This window comes from Dreissena polymorpha, chromosome 5 (genome assembly GCF_020536995.1).
Source record: "Dreissena polymorpha isolate Duluth1 chromosome 5, UMN_Dpol_1.0, whole genome shotgun sequence".
Lineage (NCBI taxonomy): Eukaryota > Metazoa > Mollusca > Bivalvia > Myida > Dreissenidae > Dreissena > Dreissena polymorpha.
Window position 1 is genome coordinate 28541924 of NC_068359.1, and position 23812 is coordinate 28565735.

At 36.3% G+C, this 23812-nt stretch overlaps 1 protein-coding gene and 1 long non-coding RNA gene across 2 annotated transcripts in view; both read right to left on the reverse strand.

Moving 5' to 3' along the window:
- Window positions 1-2693: 2693 nt before the first annotated feature.
- Window positions 2694-23812, reverse strand: part of LOC127882130 (transketolase-like) — a 48532-nt gene continuing 27413 nt past the window's right edge. Inside the window, exons 4-12 of the mRNA XM_052430593.1 lie at window positions 20356-20453; window positions 14886-15077; window positions 10040-10167; window positions 9111-9307; window positions 8532-8645; window positions 7414-7621; window positions 5856-6070; window positions 5095-5311; window positions 2694-4193 (exon numbers count right to left, since the gene is read on the reverse strand). Of these exons, the coding sequence (XP_052286553.1) occupies window positions 4024-4193; window positions 5095-5311; window positions 5856-6070; window positions 7414-7621; window positions 8532-8645; window positions 9111-9307; window positions 10040-10167; window positions 14886-15077; window positions 20356-20453 (1539 nt within the window). The 3' untranslated portion in view covers window positions 2694-4023. The remainder of the gene's footprint in view (window positions 4194-5094; window positions 5312-5855; window positions 6071-7413; window positions 7622-8531; window positions 8646-9110; window positions 9308-10039; window positions 10168-14885; window positions 15078-20355; window positions 20454-23812) is intronic.
- On the reverse strand, window positions 11595-12293 carry LOC127882149 (uncharacterized). The gene is made up of 2 exons (XR_008050424.1): window positions 12024-12293; window positions 11595-11885 (listed from the first exon to the last, which is right to left on the reverse strand). It is a non-coding gene; the product is annotated as an uncharacterized LOC127882149 (long non-coding RNA).

Below are 23812 nucleotides of genomic sequence, written 5' to 3' on the forward strand. Positions count from 1 at the left end.
ACCATCAAAGACATTAAAGCCTCAGAAAATAAAATCATGTTTTATACTGGCGAGGCAACTTTCTTCTTTTAAATTCTTTGTTTTTGACATTCATTGAATTTGGTGCCGACAAGTAATGTACTGAAAAACTGAACACTGTTAAGATTGAGAAAGGGCTTAAAAGAAAGTTAAGACCTGTTGATGAGTTTCAATGACATAGTAAACAAATTATTTGATGCAACATAATAACTCTTCATTACTACTGTATTGATAAATAAAACATATTTTTAATTTTGAATGAGTTGTATCTTTCCATTGTGTTTTTGTTACTTGAGTGCTATGTACAGTCACATGCTACAGTAAAATATACTTTCAAATCACATATATCACAGACCATATAAGTATATATTGATATATGTATCACAACAGTCCATCTTCATTTCCCATTTTATCAAAACTAAACAATAGCAATGTTTATAAATAATGACCCAACAAAGACTTAGAATAATATGAAAATATTTTTCATTTTTATTGTGCCCAGATGAATTTATAAGTGTATTTCTTTGATGTCAAAATGAAACAATTTTCAGGTAACTGTAAAAAACTGACAATTTTTTTGGTTCATTATAAATATGCATATGTCTTATTACATAATTTTGCAGACAATTCTAAAAATTATGGGATAAAGAGATATTGCTCATTTTGAGAATTTTCCTTTTTTACCATAATTATATTCCTACCATATGTATTATGAAGCTATTTCTCCTTTATATTGTTTAGTAAATAGTTTAAGAACATTATATAGACACCTTTTAACTCTGTTGTGCAGACATGATTTGAACCATATTGCTGAATGAAAAAATTAATCATATAAAGCAATTACTTCTTTTGTTACAATGTTTACAATACTAACAAAAGCTCTAATAGAATTGAAATAAATAAAACTTCCCCCAGATTTGCAATGTAAATGTAAAATGTAACAAATTCTTCGATGAAAAAGACAATATAATAGCAATTCTCTATTTAAGGTCACATATACGTCAAACAAACATTTAGAAGACATTCATTGTAAATATTCATAAAAAAAATGCAAGCAATTTAATTTAATGTGATAAAATCATTAACAGTAAGATGCCTTAATATTAACCAACTGGAAATGAAATCAGAATCTTAAAGCAAGCAAACGATTCAGCAAGTGCTGTATCCGAAGAAGAACCCGGTCAATTAATTTTGTCAGTGGACAGTGAAAATAAACAACACAACACTGAACTATTACCATTCACAACACTCTCACACAGTATTATAAAGAAAATATATTTAAATAAAAAAACAGTTCAAAAACATCATAATTTATAAATCGTAAAATCAAGAAATTTACACTAAACTGGTATGAAAATGAGGTTAAAACAAATGTTTCCAGAAACTGATAGTCAAGTGTGACAGTGACAGAAGAAAAATATCAATCAATATTTAAGAATAAACCCACATTAATGAGGTGTATCAATCAATGAAATACCTTACAGAAACTTCATAAATGTTGGGTATCAATTGAATAATGCAACAGGCACAGTTTTAAAAGCAGAAAGCTATTAACAGTGTTTCTAAACTTTTACTGATGAAAAGATCGGTGTCGCGAAATTATATGACAAACAGACAATACAGCATTAAACTACTAATGTACACAAACTATAACTATATCAATCAATGAAGAAATAACTGTATACGTAAAATTTTAATTGAAATGAACAGTAAATATTACGATTTCAGTGATCTGAGATGCAGACCGTATTTTCGTTTGATTTGTTTACTTTTTACCCGATACCTACCCGAATGGGAGACAACTCTTGTTCGCCCTTAGTTTCGAAAAGATCGAATTGTAAACATCACAAAGTTCAATCAGTGTCCCTTGGTTCATCTGTCCAGTTGGTATGTAGTCTTCAAAGCTTGTGAGGTCTTTTTATGCCCGAGGTTGCATTATTTGAGGACCTGGAGTGCCTTACAGCACTTCAATGTAACGCTCAGCCTAGTATCATGAATAGTGTGACTGATTTTGAACATAAGCTCAATATCAGCTTTTTATGTCCCCCTCTACTATAGTGGGGGGACATTGTTTTTGCCCTGTCTGTTTGTGCAAACTTTAACATTGGCCATAACTTTTGCAATATTGAAGATAGCAACTTCATATTTGGCATGCATGTGTATCTCATGGAGCTGCACATTTTGAGTTGTGAAAGGTCAAGGACATCCTTCAAGGTCAAATATATGGGGAGTATTTCACAAACACATCGCTTGTTTAAGAAAGCAATACGATTGTGACAAAATGTGTTGTGGTCTAATGTTTTATGGAAGTATACGTACCAGGAGGTAACCCCACATGTCTGGTAAGGCGACCACCAACCAAACCAACATTTACTGGGAGAGGGTAATGAACCTGGACTGCCTAGAAAAGAAGCGGATGTACCAACCACTACACTAAACACACAGCTGCCTGGTTGGTATTGTTGGACAGGGCATTGGAAAGGGGGTATTTTTCATCAACAAGCACATTTCATGTAGCAGTGCAGTTTCCCATTGGACCTGTGTGCCCCTTTACCAAAAGGCTGATCTCACATGGACATTTGTTATTCAACAGAAAATACAGATGTTTATATACCAGGTACCTAACTCGTATACCGGTATATGCGTTTGCTTTCCAAGAAGGACAACATAATTCATTACTGATTATTGTTTTATTACTAGAAACACGCTCATTTTGTAAAACACTAACAATTATGATATAAAACCTTTACTAGCCAGATATAAAAACGTTGAATGTGCATAAACAAAAAGCTCAAGTAACAAATAATAGAATAATATTATACCAATTTAGTTCATTTAACATTTTTTGTAGTACACTCCATATCATTTTGGAATGTGGTATGTATGTACAAGTCCTCACTTGACTAAGAAACACTGTTAAATAGTTATTTTTGTGACTAATTGCAAACAATTGTCCAAAGTTAACAATATGTGTAATTTTCAATACAAAATGTTCAACAACAAATAGCATTTACAACAAATACTAGTAGCAGTTTTTGGTAGACAACAAGGTTTTCCTGAGCATACACTTCTGCATATACTGCAAATCTTTAAGAAACTCCTAAACTGGCATTCACGTTTTAAATGTCTTACATCATTATTCATAGAATGTGTTGCAAACAAAAACTGACCTATGATACTGATATCAATAATGAATGATTTGCAATACAATATTATGGTCGAAAGTTGCTGTGATATTTATACCTTAAGTCTGGGCCATTTGCAAAACATTCCTGATTTTAAAACATGTTCTTTGTTAAGAAACGAGTCCCATAAAACAATGGCAAACAACTATTACAAATACATTAATTTAAAAAAAAGATATCTGTCTATATATATGCTTTATAAATCCTACAGTAAGAGACAAACAGGTGTAATACAATAATCATTTGCTATGCAGTGAACACTATCAGTATGAAATATTTGAAAAACAAATAATTTAGAGACAAAGTGGATATGAAATATGGTTAGAGCACAACTTAAGTGAATTTGTAACAAAGAATAGTTAAAAGACAAATTTATTTTGTTATAGGGTTTATACTTTGACAAATAACAAAAAGTAAAGAAAAAGGTAAAGAGTTGCTAATGTAGGAATAATTACTGGTATTCCATTTATGTCAAAGGAATACCTGATCATCTTTATCAAAGCAAACATGTATCACCAGAGTGATCATCTGAATATTTTAGTGTATCAGTGATTGCATTTTTAATGCATAGTTTTTATATGGCTTGGAGACAATTTTGAATGAATTCGTCCATCAAAATATGATTATGCTCTTTGTTCAATATCTTTGTTTTTAAAATGCTTTTTATCAGCAAACTATCCCGTAAATAGTCTAATCATACTTCATAGAATAATTTGTCATCTAACTACATTTCAAATTGCAATGAGACTAAAGAATTTGTCCACTAATTCCAATAAAACTACAGAATTTGTCCACTAGAACCACTAACATCTTATGCATCTTACTTCAGCATACTGTGTACAGCCTTGACAATACAGTTTGCGCTGATTCCGTACTTCTCCATGAGCTCTGCAGGCTTTCCACTGCGTGGCACCTCCTTCACAGCAAGTTTCTTGATCGTGATGTCCTTCTCTTCGGACAGGGCCCCGGCTACAGCGTCACCCAGACCCCCTGTTATGTGCAAACATTGGAGTTACTAATAGACAACCTGTGATGTAGAAACAATAATAACTAATAGATTACTTTGGTAAATGTATGGCTTTTTTATCAGAGGAAAAGGGCTAGCATTCCATTTTGGGGAATACTTTATCAACAAATTTGAGAAAAAGGAATACCTTTTCCGAGGTAAACTTGAAACTTGTGAGAAATGCATCATTTTGATCCATAATCTATGAGAAATTTCCAAATTTTCCTTACAAAATACCAATAGGACTTAACAATTAAAACAAGACTATTGCCAAGCAATAAGTCCCATACCAGAGAAAGTCCACCATTTTCAGCAATATTTCTAGTCTATTTGTTGCCATAGCAACCAGAATTCTTGACATAGGAACAAAATGAAATGACGTGCATAATCACCATATTGCCATCTGCCCATGTTTCAAGTTTCATGAAAAAATATGAAGAACTTTTGAAGTTATCGCAGGATCCAGAAAAGTGTGACAGACTGACTGACACACAGAGTGCAAACCATAAGTCCCCTCCGGTTTCATCAGTAGGGGACTAATTAAATTAAATTAAACCTAAACGCAAAGTGTGACGGACAGACAGACAGACGGACAGTGCGATCACTATATGCCCTCTTTCGGGGGCATAAAAATAATACTTTATTTTAAGACAAAATATCGGAGTTCTGCTAGTAATGCTAGTCAGTTTATCAATCAATATCTGGATGAATTCAGCATAATTTGTTAATGATAAATTTGTAACACTGCATGGAACAATAATTATTCATTTACATTGCTTGTTCATTGATTTATTTTGTAAGAAACAGACAATGCATTAAAGCCTGTAACTATTACTGGCAGACTTTATAAAATAAATTAAATAATGATGCCCTCTGTAAACTGACCCCATTCATAATGATCCTCCACAGTAACAATTAGGCCCCCAGTTTCGCGGGCGTTGCTCAGAATGGTCGCAGCGTCGAGAGGTTTCAAAGTGAATGGGTCGATGATTCTCGCATGGACCCCATCAATGGCCAGTTTGTCAGCAGCCTTTATTGCCTCCACAAGGGTTACGCAGCACCCAATTATTGTCACATGGTCTTTGTTACTCTTTCGCACAACCTGAGTGGATCAGAAAGTATGTTAAAATAGATTCTTTTAAGTGATTTTTTGTTCTTTTTTAATGTATGCAAAAACTATATAATTTGGAATAATCTAAATAGACAATAAAAGAAAACATTTGCAAATTGCTGGGTTCTATAAAAGCAAAAGCAAACCTAATTCCTCTGAGCCAACCACCTGGCCCCGTGTTCACAAAACGATTTTGCAATCGAAAATCGATTTTAACTGACATCGATTTTCTTTTTTGCCTAACAACTACAATGGAAATCCATTTTCAATGACAAGCAAAATCGATTTTCAATTGCAAAAAATGTTTTGTGAACACAGGGCTTTCTAACAGCCGTCTTATGCTTAAGATGAACTGAACTTGCAAATAAATGTAACAATCATGATCTTTCCCAATCAATTTTCTTGAATTTTAATTGGTCTGACTTCAAAAATACTACTTTTTGATTCACTATTGGAAAGCTTTTGTAAGCATTGTAACTAATTACCAGCTGTAAAAGAAAAAGAAACTGCCATAGTTTTTAAAAAGAATTTTAACCTTAGCTTTCCCAATCTCAAACGTTTCGTCATTTGCATAAATGGTGGCTATGTTGGGCCTGCTGGTACGAATGAAGCATACGCCTTTGGTGTTTGCAGCCAGCTCCACCGCTCGCTCGCAGGACACGGCGTCGCTCGGGTAGAACACCGTGGAGCCGGGCACGGAGCGGAACATGGCCAGGTCCTCCAGCGCCATCTGGGAGGGACCATCCTCGCCTGAACAGGAAGTAACATGAATAGGCTTCAAATTATGGGCAAACATCCCTTGGATGTCTTGCATTTATTGCAGTGAAAATTTCATGTTCAACATTGCTCTTGAGTTAAAAAATGTTTCATGAAATATTTGTTACTGACATAGCTCTAACAAATCCTAACTTATATATTTCAAGGAACAGTTACCATGCGATATCTTGAGGGAATCTTACATTTTATTTCAGGCAAAAGTGTATGTTTGTCATAGTTGTTGAAGAAATCCTAACATGTGGTTCTGGAAACAATTCACTTGTCCAAAGAGTGCCAACTTGTCACAAAATAGGCAAACAATGTATACATTTGTTGCACAAATGATTGCAAAGACGTTAAGCATATTAATATAATTCATTTAAAATAATTAATTTGCAATCTCAAGTTAGGTTGTCAAGAAAGCTACTTTCACTCAAAATTTCAGCATTCTACCTCCACCCAAACTTATGTAATTGAGCAGAAACTGTTTTATTTTATGCAACAGTTACATTGACCATTGTCCATATGGCCAGTTATGTAATCCAAAGCTAGGACTACATTACAGGAACACACACACACAATGTCAGAGCAATACCTCCATCCAAATTTAAGTTATTGAGCAGAAACAGTTTTTTCTAATTATGTAAGAGAAAGATTGACCTGAACCTTACTGGCCCTAAATGCTATGCTATCAAAAGATTGGACTGCAGGTAAGCTACCAAGTCACAATTTCTCAAGTTTCTGTGTAACACATCCTTCCAAACTTGTTCATGCCCAAACTCTAGTTCTATTTGCAGTAACAGTGACCTTCACGTGCCCAGGATATGATGGATGCAATCCCAGGCTATGATGGATGCAATCCCAGGCTATGATGGATGCAATCCCAGGCTAGGTCTCAATCTGAGCTGCCCACACACATTAGTTGAATGCATACAGAGACCTTGACCTTAACTGACTAGCGCAAAATACATCCCCACAAACATTTCCAACAATTCCATGACTATCACATGCAAACTATCGGGAGTTTCTTGTAGACAAGGTAAATTCATATACCACCCACAAACCCAACCGCCAACGTGGTCACATTAAACGCTACTGATTTTTGTTAACCAGTTAAACAACTATGCAAAATCTTATTGCACTCAGTAAAAAAAAATGTAAGAAGACCTATACTTTTATTTCATAGAAATTCATGGCATTTATAGATGTAAAGAAATGACACTCAACAAATACATAACACTTCAAATTGTTGCTCTACTTAACTAAATTGGTTTTATAATTTCCCCCAAAACATAATGCTTACATAGCAGAACAAGACTGATTTCCAGATTACATACCTATGGAAACGCCAGCATGGGAACCAGCAAAGTTGACATTTGTCTGAGAGATGGCGCCCATTCGTATCTGATCAAACGCGCGGGAGAAGAAGGCTGCAAACGTGCTGCAGAAAGCCACGGTGCGGTCACGTGTGGCACAGCCTATGGCTACTCCTACAAGGTTCTGCTCCGCAATGAAGCATTCGATGTAGCGGTCCGGATGTGCAGCCTGAAACAAAGTTACCCTAAAAGTAGCTGCGTGATAGGGGGAAGTTAATTACTGAATAAAGTTTACTTTATTTTTCCTGTAAATGTTCTGTATCAAAAATCGACCAAGCTGTTGAATATGAGAGAGGGGAGGTAACTTATGGAAGCAGCTGAATTGCAAAACAACTCTGGTCCACTTACAGCTAGAATGATATGTGTCGTGTTCTGTGAAAGCTGGTCATAATGCATGTGTGTAAAGTGTCGTCCCAGATTAGCCTGTGCAGTCCGCACAGGCTAATCAGGGACGACACTTTCCACCTTAACTTGATTTTGGGTAAAGAGGGACTTCCTTGAAACTAAAAATACCATTACTGCACAGGCTAATCTGGGACGACACTTTACGCACATGAATTAAGCCCAGTTTTCTCAGAACAAGACACATATAATAAATATCATATTTTGGTGCCCTGTAGCATTTAAAAACTAGTAGACTGCATGCAACAGAATCTCATGTCCAATATGGCATCTTTTGTTTTCAAAATCATTGATTACCTCTGATCAGTTTGTGTATTAGGTTCTGTGAATACAAACATATGTCAGCTTAATCTTTGTCTAATTTTTACATCTTAAACCAGTGAAAATTGAAGCTCAACTTTCAAAAGCATTTTATCAGTCATTATTGATGGTACAATAGGCAAAAGTTCAATAAGAACACTCCCATTAATGTAAATTAGCACCAGCCTTAACATCTAATACCACTCATATAAATTTTGTTCTGGTGTTTCTCAGATTTTTAGTTTTATACTGGAGGACTTTTAACATTTACATTCTTTTAAGTAACAATACAAGTATTCAAGCTTTATTTATTAAAACTGTTAATATCAACAACTGCTTTCCCAGTGCTGTCTCCTCCTATGAGTTGTTTGACGTACCTTAAACTTGTCAGAGAACGTAGAATTCTTGGTGTCTCCATCCAGTGCTATGACTCTGCTGTTGTTTGACCCCAACTTGGCCAGAGCGACGCCATAGGCTAATCTGGTGGCAACCTGAAATAAGTATTTTTGGAAAGTGCACAACAACAATTTAGCTTGTGTTATAAACTTGGTCTCTGCATCCTAAACATTACAGCCTTTCAACAAAGTATTAAACAAAAGAAAATATTCATGTGAATTATCTGATAAATATGCAGTACATTACGGTTTCAAATTATATATATACATGTAATATATATTTATATAATATACTACAATTAGAAAGACTATAACAAGACCATCACAAATATGTCACATGTAATCCTGATGAAGGGCAAAATGGCAGGAAAAATGTTGAAGTTAAAATATAATTAATAACTTTTAGATGAAATTTGACTTCACTTTCATACTCAAATAATATAATTATTGAATTCAAATCATACAGATACAATGAGTATTCCAGACAAAACTCTCTTTCCAGACAATGTCCATTTTTCAAGATCAGTTTACTAAACCTGTATGCATATCATTTCACTGTACCTCTTCCCCTATCTTGTAATTGGGCGGCTTGTCGAGATGAATATTTGTGATGTCCACAGTGGGGACTGAGGTAGTGATGGATTGAGGCCGCAGGTTGAAGGGTCCTTGACTCTGCATGTTTTCCTTGATGTGAGCAATCACTTTGTCAGCCTTGTCGCCAAGGGGCTTGCCATGCCAGTTCAGCATGTCCTCTATGTCTGCAAAAAGACATGCAAAGTTTGTGTCATTTGGTGCTATTTGTGTCATTTAAATTAGAGCGAGAATTGCAGCCACGCTCTGAGGAAATGGGGTTCAATGCATGTGCCTTAAATGTATTCCCAGAATAGCCTGTGCAGTCCGCTTTCTGCTTGATTTTATTCTTAATATTAAGAAAATATCAGCCCCTTGCAGTCTTTATTTTACACATATTTGAAGGACAAGTTCGTGTGTTTGCAGGACAAGTGAAAATTGTATGTCCTGCATGACAAGTGCATTATCAAAATAGTTGTGTACCCTGAAGTGTCATGTGATGTGAATTGTTATATTTTAATTTATGAAAACATGTTATAATAGCAAAGACTTTAATGCTCAGCAGATATCTTGTATTTACACTTTATGTTCAGTGAATTTTTCAGGGCAAAAAAAGAATTTAGAAGCTCTGAAAAAACATTTATAACCTCCTATTCCTTGCATTTCCATTTACCAAGGCAGTGACCCAATTTTAATTCACTTTAGTCTGTTTGTAAGGTACTTGTTTGTCTTGTCTAGTACGTAAGTTTTCTGTCTCACTGTTTGGCAATTGGTTCCTTTCCATAAATGAAGGAGCACTTAGTATAATAAGATATGTCCCCTGCTGGTGCAGCTGAAGTTTTACTATGAAATGATTTTGGTTTGAAAAAAATGATGATAAGAAGTTATGGTTTTTGGTTTGTAACACAACCAGATCTCACCTGGGAATCCCCTTCCCTTGTAGGTCTTGGCGAGGATGCAGGTTGGTCTGCCCTTGACCGTGCTGGCATCATAGAGTGCCTTACACAGCACCTCCACATCATGGCCATCTACCACGTACGTCTCCCAACTGCCAATGTAACACGACAACTGCATCATGAGATGGGGAGCATTTCAACTAAATACATGCAGTACACATACGTCTCCCAACTGTCAATGTAACACAACAACTGCATCATGAGATGGGGAGCATTTCAACTAATACATGCAGTACACGTACGTCTCCCAACCGTCAATGTAACACAACAACTGCATCATGAGATGGGAGCATTTCAACTGAATACATGCAGTAAAAACAGAGATGAGTACCAATAAGGCAAATTTAAATTAATTATTTATTTTTCAGTTAAGAACAAGAGCTGTGTTTGTGAAACACAATGGCTCCTACTGCAGTTTGAAGCAGCACAGCAGCTATTTTAGAGAAAATTGTTACTTCATCAAAAATCAATGAAATGGAACAAAACACAAACTTGACCTGTAAGATCATAAAATCATAAAGTGTTATTCTAAAGACAATTCCAAGGCCAATAACTTTATATCTGCAAGCAATTAGGAAAAAAGTTCAAAACTGTTATTCTAGAGAAAAATTATAATGCCATGGCCCATAACTTCGCCAAGAATCAATGGACGGAAACACAATTTTGGACTTTATTTTTAAGTAATACAGATAGACTTACACAGCAAGGTAAATACATTTAAGCCTTTCAAACAAAAACAAACTCTGGAAACAGACACCAGAAAGAGAGACGAATTGACAGACAGACAGATGGACAGTTACATGGAAAAAAAAACAAGAGAGAAAATTGTGCCCATAAAAAGAGCTTTAAAGGCTTTTTCAGTCTGAGCTATGGACCACCACACATTGACTGGTCGAAACAGTGTTTACTTCATAAGTGAATTGTCATTTTTAGAACTCTGTAAAAAAAATACTATTTGTAAATAACAACAGAGACATAACGTGCTTTGATGAATAACATGATGTTTTGACTGAAATGATGCACTAAACATTTTATATTCAATTTTATTGATAGAATATTACAAATAAAATTGAATATTATTAATATGTGTGTACCTGTCTCTTACTGTCCCTTAACAATTGTTAAATTGGCATGGGCTTAAAAAAAAAGATTTTATGAGAAAAAACTCTATATCAACTTAAACACGAGCTGTCAGAGGACAGCGCGCTTGACTATTTGAGTGCTTGACAGTATAACATAAGCCATCATGGGGAAATTATTCCTACCTATTCAATAAGGTCAAGGTAATATAGTCATATTCTAAGTGGAAGAGAACCATAATTAAAACATATTGATCGCTTATGTTTTAAAGAAGTTGTACTTTATAGACGATTCTGAGTTCAGGTATATTTTCCATAATCTATTGAACATTTGTAAGGACATAAAACAAAGTAATAAGATTTTATTTCAAGTTTGATAGCAATAGCTTGGGTGGGATGGTTGGACGGTCCTTCAAAAATTAAATAAATAACAAGGGCTGTTTGTAAAACATGCATGCCCCCCATATGGGCTGTCCGTTGTACTGGCAGCCATTGTGTGAATACGTTTTTTGTCACTGTGACCTTGACCTTTGACCTAGTGACCTGAAAATCAATAGGGGTCATCTGCGAGTCACGATCAATGTACCTATGAAGTGTCATGATCCTAGGCAAACGCGTTCTTGAGTTATCATCCGAAAATCATTTTACTATTTCGGGTCACCGTGACCTTGACCTTTGACCTTGTGACCTCAAAATCAATAGGGGTCATCTGCGAGTCATGATCAATCTACCTATGAAGTTTCATGATCCTAGGCATATGCGTTCTTGAGTAATCATCCGAAAATCATTTTACTATTTCGGGTCACCGTGTCCTTGACCTAGTGACCTGAAAATCAATAGGGGTCATCTGCGAGTCATGATCAATCTACCTATGAAGTTTCATGATCCTTGGCATATGCGTTCTTGAATTATCATCCGAAAATCATTTTACTATTTGGGGTCACCGTGACCTTGACCTTTGAACTAGTGACCTCAAAATCAATAGGGGTCATCTGCGAGTCATGATCAATCTACCCATGAAGTTTCATGATCCTAGGCGTATGCGTTCTTGAGTTATCATCCGGAAACCATTTTACTATTTCGGGTCACCGTGACCTTGACCTTTGACCTAGTGACCTCACAATCAATAGGGGTCATCTGCAAGTAATGATCAATGTACCTATAAAGTTTCATGATCCTAGGCCCAAGCGTTCTTGAGTTATCGTCTGACAACCACCTGGTGGACGGACGGACGGACGGACTGACCGACCGACATGAGCAAAGCAATATACCCCCTCTTCTTCGAAGGGGGGCATAAATATGTGTTTGTTTTTCTACCATGTTTCAAAGAAAAAAAATACTTTTTGGGTGGGGGGGTGGGGGGAGTATATAAATGTGGGGGTGTGGTAATTTATTAGTTGATCTTTAAACAACAACAAAAATTGGGGAGGGGGGGATTCTGGGGTGGAGCGTGGGGGATGGTTTGGGTGGAGTCCATTGTGGTTTGTCAGGTAAGTGTAAAGGTAAGTTTTCCAAGTCTGAAAGCAATAGCTATGATACTTTAGGAGTAAAATGGACCAAAACACAAAACTTAACCAAATGTTAAATTATCTAAGTTTAAAAGGGGCCATAAATCTGTCAAAATGCCAGTCAGAGTTAAATAACTTATGATAGTTAGTAATTGTTGCAAGTATAAAAGCAAAAGCTTTGATACTTAAAAAATAAAGTGAACCTAAACACAAAACTTCACAAATTTTCAATTTTCTAAGTATGAAAAGGGAACATAATTCATGCTTGATACAGTTGTCTGCTCTTGTTTATAGATTGGGGTCATGTTGGTAAAGAAGTATGCAAAATATAAAAGCAATATGACAAGGTACATAGAAAATATTTGAGGTGGTACGCAAACTTTAACATAGATTTATCAATAATATGCATATTCTAAGTGGAAAAAGGGCCATAATTCTTACAAAATGCTTGTAACAGTTGTCTGCTCTTGTTTATAAATTGGGGTCATGTTGGTTAAGAAGTATGCAAAATATGAAAGCAATATGTCAAGGGACATTGAAAATATTTGGGGTATTAAGCAAACTTTAACATTTGCTGCATATTCTAAGTGGAAAAGGGGCCATAATATTACAAAATGCTTGGTAGAGTTGTCTGCTCTTGTTTATAGGTTGGGGTCATGTTGGTAAAGAAGTATGCAAAATTTGAAAGCAATATGTCAAGGGACATTGAAAATATTTGGGGTAGTATGCAAACTTTAACATTTGCACGCTAACGCCAACGCAAACGCATTGGTGAGTAGGATTTCATATATAATAGTCGAGCTAATAAAATAAATATATATTTGTGTTTTTTTACCATGTTTAAAAAAAAAAGAGATGTGTTTGTCAGAAACACAATGCCCCCTAATGCGTCGCTTTTTTTTACCTTTGACCTTGAAGGATGACCTTGACCTTTCACAACTCAAAATGTGCAGGTCCATGAGATACACATGCATGCCAAATATCAAGTTTAGATGCATCTGGATGAAATATGAACAGAAAAGACAATGTTAGTAAGAAAATGTTAGTAAGTAAGATATTCCATGGAGAAATGAAAATTTATGTTTTTATTTTTTACCTTTGACCTTGAAGGTTGACCTTGACCTTTCACCACTCAAAATGTGCAGCTCCACGAGAAGTTAGTATGAGATTGAATGGAGAAATGAATTTTTTTTTTTTTTTTTTTTTTACCTTTGACCTTGAAGGATGACCTTGACCTTAACCTTTCACCACTCAAAATGTGCAGCTCTACGAGATACACATGCATGCCAAATATGAAGTTGATGTGTTTAATATTAAAAAAGTTATGATCAAACTTTAACAAAGGTTAAAGTTTTAGGAAAGAAAAATACAATGATCTTTGACCTTGAAGGATGACCTTGACCCTGACTTTTCACCACTCAAAATAAGCAGCTCCATGAGATACACATGCATGGTAAATATCAAGTTGCTATGTTGAATATTGCAAAATGTATCATACTTTAACCAAGGTTAAAGGTTTGGGACAGACAGACAGGCAGACAGACAGGCAGACAGACAGACAGAAACTTTAACATAGATTTATCAATACTATGCATATTCTAAGTGAAAAAAGGTCCATAATTCTTAGAAAAAGGTTTGATACAGTTGTCTGCTCTTGTTTATAGATTGGGGTCATGTTGGTAAAGAAGTATGCAAAATATAAAAGCAATATGTCAAGGGACATAGGAAATATTTGAGGTGGTACACAATCTTTAACATTCCAACGCTCACGGTAACGCCGACGCCGGGGTGAGTAGGATAGCTCCAATATATATATATATATATAGTCTAGCTAATAAAAGCAATATGTCAAGGGATATAGGAAATATTTGAGGTGGTACGCAAACTTTAACATTCCAACACTCACGCAGACGCCGACGTCGGGGTGAGTAGGATAGTTCCACTATATATATTTCATATATAATAGCCGAGCTAAAAAACAACATCAGAATAAAATTATGTAATGTAAACAAGCAAGTTACACACACTTAACATTAATCTTTGACTGAAATTGCGATACAGTCAGATTATTATATTGTTGATTTTTTGTTGTTTTTTTTATAGTGGTACATGTGGTCATAATACAATGCCATCATTTTTACCTTTTATATTGTAAGGCCCCAAGGGTTGTTTATAAGATAAAGTACATGTTTCAAAAACTACCCAAAATGTTTCAAAACCTACCCGAAAGCTTTAAGCCTGGCCTCGTACGTGTCCATGTGGTGCTGCAGCATGGCTGGGTCGCTCTGGCCCAGGCGGTTAATGTCGAATATAGCGACCAGGTTGTCTAGCTTGTAGAAACTAGAGAACGCGAGGGCCTCCCAGATCGACCCCTCTGCACTCTCACCGTCACCAATCAGGCAGTAAACACGGTAACTGTGTGCAGAAGGTAGTCATATACAGGGAAGTGGAGTACAATTTCAAGTGCGATACAAGACAATGGAAACCCACGGTACATGTATTGCAATATTCCTTTTATTATATACCTCCTCACAATTAACAAAAGGGCCCTATTTGCAATACAGGGAATAATCTAGAATTTACTTTCTATAGGTCCCTGAACTCGCAGATTTTAGACCAATGAATCCCAGGCCAAAATTAATGAGTCCACCTTGAAAAAGAATGGGTCCCAAATTTTGCAAGATACCAAAGGTGAAGAAAATATGTCTAAATCACACTAGCTCAATAACTATACTTGCATTAAACTTTTAATTATCTCAAAAACTTGTTGAAACCAAAAAAAACAAATTCAGAGTTATCACTATTTTGTTTGCCTTCACATAGGCTTTAACATTAACATGAATGTAACCTGTTACAACATTTCAACTTGATTCAAATCGATGATAATATTATTGTTAACATCCAAATTGCAAGCTTGATAATATTATTGTTTACGTCCGAATTGCGAGCCGTTGACCTACCGTTATTAAAGTTTAGATTTGTTTGTTTTGGATTTAGCTTCAACACCTTATTTCGGAGGCATTTTTTCTGTATTATTTATGACTAAGTTACACAAAGTTAAAGCAGGATTTCATCCGGGGACTCTAGAAAATATCATAAAAGGGACATTGAAAATGTTTAAAAGGTCGATTCTAATTGGTTCGTATTATACAGCAGCAGCTCGACTAGAGCCAATAAAAGACTTGTTGGAGTCTTCAAGCCTCATTCGGTTAAACTCAGCGTTCATTGCTACACTCTTGGCTCGTACACAAGATGGTTCGTACGTGTCGTGATTGGCGTATGCGTTAACAGATACAGTTCAGCAATGCGTCAGAGTGGACGCACATATTTCAAAACGCTGCGTCTTTTCGATATTTGTGCGTCATAGACGCGGGACGCACATGTAGATTATTCCCTGCAATATATCGCTCACCTGTGTAGAATGTGGCCAATTTTTAGATCTTTCTTTCTTTGAAATTTTGGGTTAAAGCAGAAGAATTTTGGGGAGGGGTACAATAAAAATGAGAATTTTATATTTATTACACCGGTAATATTAAATACTATAAGTACTCAAAATGGAAATTCTTTAATAAAGCAATGTTAATGTTCTTTAATAGCTTCCATTAAACAAGAGCATCGAATAACAGGTGCCACGCTCAGCTGCAGGTGCAGTTTTGAATAAATGAAAGCTTGTCAGATTTATTTTTTTTAGGTCACAGTGACTTTGACATTTGACCTAGTGACCCAAAAATGGGTGTGTCATGTAGAACTAATCAAAGTGCAGCTACATATAAAGTTTCAAAGTTGTAGGTTGAAGCACTTTAATTTAATTTTAATTTTAAAATGTTATGGTTTTAGCATGACGCGGACGGCGGACGACGAGCTGGCTATGACAATACCTCAGGTTTTCTCCGAAAACAGCCAAGCTAAAAAATGAAGTCCAAGTTGGTTTTCACAATGCGATCAAACCAAACAGTTACACACATGTTTTAACTAAACCTAAACAAGAGGGCCATCAGGCCCTAAGGCGCTCACCTGAAAGCCAAAGGAACTAGACTATTCTGAAAAAAATGCAAGCTGATTCATGAAGATTATTTTGGACCAAAAATGTGACTTTTAATATGTTTTTTTTATATTTGACCTTGTGACCTAGTTTTTGAGCTCATATGACCCAGCTTCAATCTCTGGCAAAATTTCATTGGGACAAATGTTCTGACCAAGTTTCATGAAGATTGGCCAATAAATGTGGCTAATATAATGTCAACAAGTTTTCACTAAAGCCATATAAGGACAACTGCCCCCCCCCCTGGCGGCCATGTTTTTCAACGAACCATAACCATTTTCAAACTCACTTGAGCTATTGTTAGAACAAATATTCTGATCAAGTTTTATAAAGATTGGATAATAAATGTGACTTCTAGAGTGTTAACAAGGTTTTGTAGTAAATAGCCATTTAAGGAAAAATGCCACGCCCCCTTGCGGCCATGTTTTTTAACGGATCTCAACCATTTTTGAACTAAGCCCAGATATTATTAGTTCAAATATTCTGACCAAGTTTCATGAGCATTGGACCACAAATGTAACTTCTAGAGTGTTAACAAGGTTTTACCATACAGTAGAGCCATATAAGGAAAACTGCCCCGCCCCATGGCGGCCATGTTTTTCATTCAACTGGAACCATTTTCGAACTCGTCCAAGATATTATTGAGACACATGTTTTGACCAAGTTTCATGAAGATTGGACTAAAAATGTGACTTCTAGAGTGTTAACAAGGTTTTACTATAGCCATATAAGGAAAACTGACATGCCCCCTGGCGACCATGTTTTTCAACCAACCGGAACCATTTTCGGACTCGTCCAAGATATTATTGGCACACATGTTCTGACAAAGTTTCATGAAGATTGGACTAAAAATGTGACCTCTAGAGTGTTAACAAGGTTTTACTATAGCCATATAAGGAAAACTGCCACGCCCTCTGGCGGCCATGTTTTTCAACCAACCGGAACCATTTTCGAACTCGTCCAAGATATTATTGGGACACATGTTCTGACAAAGTTTCATGAAGATTGGACTAAAAATATGACTTCTAGAGTGTTAACAAGGTAAATGTTGACAACGCACGACGCACGACGGACAAAAGGCGATCACAATAGCTCACCATAACCACGTTGTGCTCAGGTGAGCTGAAAATAAATCTAAAAAGGTTGGAAGTTATTAAACATGATTTTCAAAATAATTAACACAATGTTTTGCCCTCAAAGTGAATCAAGCTTATTTGTTAATGTTACCTGCATGATTTGAATCAGTTTTTAGTATGGAATGCCCAACATAGAAATATTGTTATCTGATATTGATAGCTGATTCACATTTTCAATAGCTACAAGCCTAAATTCAGTAAACAACTGCTGCTCCTTTTTAGGCAGTTTACTGTTAGAATGTGCTACTTTTTACATCAATCAACGCTAATGTAGTGTCGCTGATGTTGTTATAAATGAACCGAATATAGTATTGAATCCAGGAGCTCAAAGGGATTTCGTACTTGACTTAAAAAGGGTATTTCATGCTAAGTGAGTCTGATAAAAGGGCATATTAGATTTAAATTATTTTACCAAAGGCAATATTTCATGTGATTCATTTTAGTAGTTAGTTTGTTGATTGTTATACCATAACATGAAGAGAAAAAGTATTTATTTTTTGTGTAGAACATACAAGTATTACAATTATTTGTATACACACAACCTAATACCAGAAACTGGTAACTGTCAAATTCATTAATTTATTTTAAAGTCAAAATCATTTTATATTGTATTATATATTTATTATTAAAAACACACACATATTAAATAGTTTTCCTATGTTGTTTTGATCTTATTATTTATGTGATGATGTTACTGGTAAAAAAACTAATTTGTATTTTCAATAATGATCTAAAAATAAAGTGAGGACTCGTTTTAAATTTGCAACATTGCAAATCAAATCAAAAGAGTGTATCCAAAACTTTCCATCTGAGCTAATAGCAACTTCAGAAAATCCAATTTTCACTGACTTTTCACTGATAACCATTTATTGGCTATACAATCATTTGATACAAGGGCACGAGGTACTAACGGGCTTTGCAAAGGGCATAGTGCAACATTGAACAAGACGGCCATGAGCCCTACAGTGATAATGTAAGACCCAAAGGAACTAAGACTATTCTGAAAAACAGCAAGCTGATTCTTGAAGATTGGACCAAAAATATTACTTCTAAGAGTATTAACATGTTGCTTTTAATTCGATCTTGTCACCTAGATTTTGAATTCACATGACCCTGTTTATTAATTATAATAATAAATCTGGCTACTATTGTGTCAAAACATTTTCACTATTGCCATATATTTAAAACTGCCCCACCTCCCCTGCGGCCATGGTTTTCAACAAACTCCAATAGTTTTTTTAACTCCACCGAAAAATTATTAGAACAAGTGTTCTGACTAAGTTTCATCTCCATTTCACTTAAATGTGACTTCTAGAGTGTTTACAAGGTTTCACTATAGCCATAAAAGGAACAAGATGCGTTTGTGAAACACAATGTCCCCGTATATGACGTTTGACCTTGAAGGATGACCCTGACCCTTCACCACTCAAAATGTGCAGCTCCATGAGATACACACGCATTTCAAATATAAAATTGCTAGCTTCAATATTGCAGAAGTGACATTACATGAGCAATTTCGACCCATATATTTGACCTTGAAGGATGACCTTGACCTTTTACCACTCAAAATGTGCAGCTCCATGAGATACACATGCATGCCAAATATCAAGTTGCTATCTTCAATATTGCAAAAGTATTCATAAAATAAGCGATTTGGGCCACATATATTTGACCTCTGACCTTGAAGGATGACCTTGACCTTGACCTTTCACCACTCAAAATGTGCAGCTCCATGAGATACACATGCATGCCAAATATCAAGTTGCTATCTTCAATATTGCAAAAGTATTCATAAAATAAGCGATTTTGGGCACATATATTTGACCTCTGACCTTGAAGGATGACCTTGACCTTGACCTTTCACCACTCAAAATGTGCAGCTCCATGAGATACACATGCATGCCAAATATCAAGTTGCCATATTCAATATTGCAAAAGAATTCATAAAATGAGCGATTTTGGCCACATATATTTGACCTATGACCTTGAAGGATGACCTTGAGCTTGACCTTTCACCACTCAAAATGTGCAGCTCCATGAGATACACATGCATGCCAAATATCAAGTTGCTATATTCAATATAGCAAAAGTTATTGCAAAATGTTAAAGTTGGCGCAAACAGACCAACCAACAGACCAACAGACCAACCAACCAACCAACCAACAGACAGGGCAAAAACAATATGTCCCCCACTACTATAGTGGGGGACATAAAAATGCCTGGCCCCTTGGTGGCCATGTTTATCACGAGTGAATTAAAATAGATATTCCACCGAATCCAACTCTTTTTATTTTATCGTTCACCGTTTATATACATTGTTAAAGAGTTTAACTAAAGAATTTCGCTGGGATAATGACGTAATTTCGTTAAAAAAATGACATTATTTCACAGTAAACAGTGAAATTATCAGTTTTAATTCACTGATATTTCTCTATAAACCACCGGAAAGCATAAAATTAAATGATTTTACAGTAGCTGAATAGATGCCAGAATTGGGACAGATTTCACCACTTACTCTGCCTTGTCAAAGTATTTCCCAGTATAGGCCATGCCCGCTGCACAGCCCAGACCCTGGCCCAGGGAACCGGTGGCCACATCAATGAAGTTCAGTCTCTGTAAGACATAGCAAAGGGAAATATATTAGCCATGCTCTAGATAAATGGGTCCTAATGCATCAGCGCAACGTGTCATCCCAGATAAGCCTGTGCAAACTGCACAGGGTAATCAAAGACAACACTTTCAGTCTTCTCTTGGTTTTCATTAAGATGTGACTTCCTTTAAACAAAAACCGTAAAAGCAGAAATAGACTTCCTTGATTAGCCTGTGCAGACAGCACGAGCTCATCTGTTAAGGCACTTAAGGCACAAGCATTAAACCCCATTTTCCCAGCATATATATTAACCCTTTGCATGCTGGGAAATTTGTCGTCTGCTAAAATGTCGTCTGCTGAATTTCTAAAATTAGCATTTTCTACGATTTTTTTTCAAAGAATACTATCAGAATAGCAAACAGTTTGGATCCAGATGAGACGCCACGTTCTGTGGCGTCTCATCTGGATCCAAACTGTTTGCACAGGCCTTCAAAATTCGGTTCCCGCACTGAAAGGGTTAAGCTCAATACAAGTATAGATTTTCAGAAATCTTTAGCAAAACTGGCACGTGCAAAGCATTAGAGCAATCAGTCGTAAAAATTGCAATATTTTGCTTACTACACTTAAAGCTTCAGAGAAAGCTGTGGGAAATGTTTGTAAAAGGTACTTGATTTGTAACTTGCAAAAAATTGTTCATTTGGCTTAATGCATGTTAACTTTCTTATTTTGGAGCAAATGTTTTTTAATGTTACATTTGAAAAGAAAATTAGATTACAAACAAGAGCTGTCTCCATCGGAAGACATATACCCCCAAAAAACGCTTTTTCGAAACCTAAACGCAGATTTCGAAACCTAAACGCGGACCCTAATTTCAAGTTCAAGGTCAAAGGGGTCAAAACTTGCATGCGCATGGAAAGGCCTTGTCCATATACACATGCATACCAAATATGGAGGTTACATCTGAAGCGACATAGAAGTTATGAGCATTTTTTGAAACCTAAACCCAAAAGTGCGACGGACAGACAGAAGGACGGACAGACAGACGGACATTGTGACTGCTAAATGCCACCATACCGGGGGCATAAAAAAAGTTCAGTTTTGATATAGGACAATAACAATCCAACATGCACAATCCAAAATGCACAACTTTATAACATAAGGAAACAAGAGCACCGCCTTGCGGGTGTAGACCGCTCATCTATTTTTCTTTTTAAAGGTGTAGGGACCTATCTCAATTTCAATCACAAAGGAGGGAGGGGTGGAGTGGAGAGGGGTGTATAGTGTAGGGGTGTGGTCATTTAAAGGTAAAATCCCTAAAGGTGCGGTTTATAGTCTGCTTCTATATACATATTCAGCCGACTTCACAATCATCCCCCCGATCATTGGGATCTAAGTCGTCCGTTTGGATATGGCGCACCAGGCAGCCACGGCACATTGGCTTATTTCCCTCACAGGTACCCATTTATACACCTGGGTGGAGAGGAGCAGATGTGGGACAAATTTCTTGCTCAAGGAAATTTCAGCGGTCAGGGCGGGATTCGAACCTGGGACCTCTCGATCCCTACGCCAGCGTCCTACCATTAGACCACTGCTCCACAAATTACATTTATTACATTATCTTCCAAAAATGCAAAAAAAATGCAAACAAAAATATTTATTTTTTTGGGGGGGAAGGGATTCTTGGGTGGGATGGTTGGATGGTATTTCAAAAATAAAATAATAAAAATAAATATTTGTTTTTTAACCATGTTTGAAAAAAACAAGAGATGTGTTTGTCAGAAACACAATGCCCCCTATTGCTCCACTTTGAAAAAAAAAAAAAATGTTTTTTTTTACCTTTGATCTTAAAGGATGACCTTGAACTTCCACCACTCAAAATGTGCAGCTTTATAAGAACGCAGCTTTGAAATATATTTTTTTGACCTTTGACCTTGAAGGAACCCCTTACCCTTGAAGGATGATCTTGACCTTGAACTTCCACCACTCAAAATGTGCGTCATGATAACGCCGCTTTGAAATTATTATTTTTTACTTTTGACCTTGAAGGATGACCTTGACCTTGAAGAATGACCTTGACCTTGAACTTCCACCACTCAAAATGTGCAGCGTCATGAGAACGCCGCTTTGAATTTATTTTTTTTAATTGACCTTTGACTTTGAAGGATGACATTGACCTTGAAGGATGACGACCTTGAACTTCCACCACTCAAAATGTGCAGCTTCATGAGAACGCCGCTTTGAATTTATTTATTTTTGGGACTTTGCAGGATGACCTTGACCTTGAACTTCCACCACTCAAAATGTGCAGCTTTATGATAACGCCGCTTTGAATAAAATAAAAAAAATGACCTTTGACCTTGAAGGATGACCTTGACCTTGAACTTCCACCACTCAAAATGTGCAGCTTCATGATAACGCCACTTTGAAATGTTTTTGTTTTTTTACCTTTGACCTTGAAGGATGACCTTGACCTTGAAGAATGAACTTGAACTTGAACTTCCACCACTCAAAATGTGCAGCTTCATGAAAACGCCGCTTTGATTTTTTTTTTTTAATCTACCTTTGACCTTGATGGATGACCTTGACCTTGAAGGATGACCTTGACCTTGAACTTCCACCACTCAAAATGTGCAGCTTCATGCGAACGCTGCCTCGAAATTATTTTTATTTTTTTGACCTTGAAGTATGACCTTGACTTTGAACTTCCACCACTCAAAATGTGCAGCTTCATGAGATACACATGCAATTGCCAAATATCAAGTTGCTATCTTCAATATTAAAAAAATTGTGGCCAATGTTAATGTTTTTGGACGGAAAAACGCCATATATTTGACAATTGACCTTGAAGGATGACCTTGACCTTCACCTTTCACCACTCAAAATGTTCAGCTCCATGAGATACACATGCATGCCAAATATCAAGTTGCTATCTTCAATATTGAAAAAGTTATGGCCAATGTTAAAGTTTTCCGACGGACAGTCACCATAAATTTGACATTTGACCTTGAAGGATGACCTTGACCTTGACCTTTCATCACTCAAAATGTGCAGCTCCATGAAAAACACATGCATGCCAAATATCAAGTTGCTATCTTCAAAAGTGAAAAAGTTATGGCCAATGTTAAAGTTTTTTTTCGGACTGACGGACAGACTGACTGACATACTGACAGAAAGTTCAACTGCTATATGCCACCCTACCGGGGGCATACAAATTATTTTTTTGGGGGTGGGGTGTGGGGGGGTATAGTGTGAGGGTGTGGTGTTCATTTATTAGATGATCTTTAATTTTAAAAAAATGGGAGGGATTCAGGGGGGGGGTTCAGGGGGGGATTCGGGGGGCGTGGGGGTTGTTTGGGTGGAGTCTATTGTGGTATACCAGGCA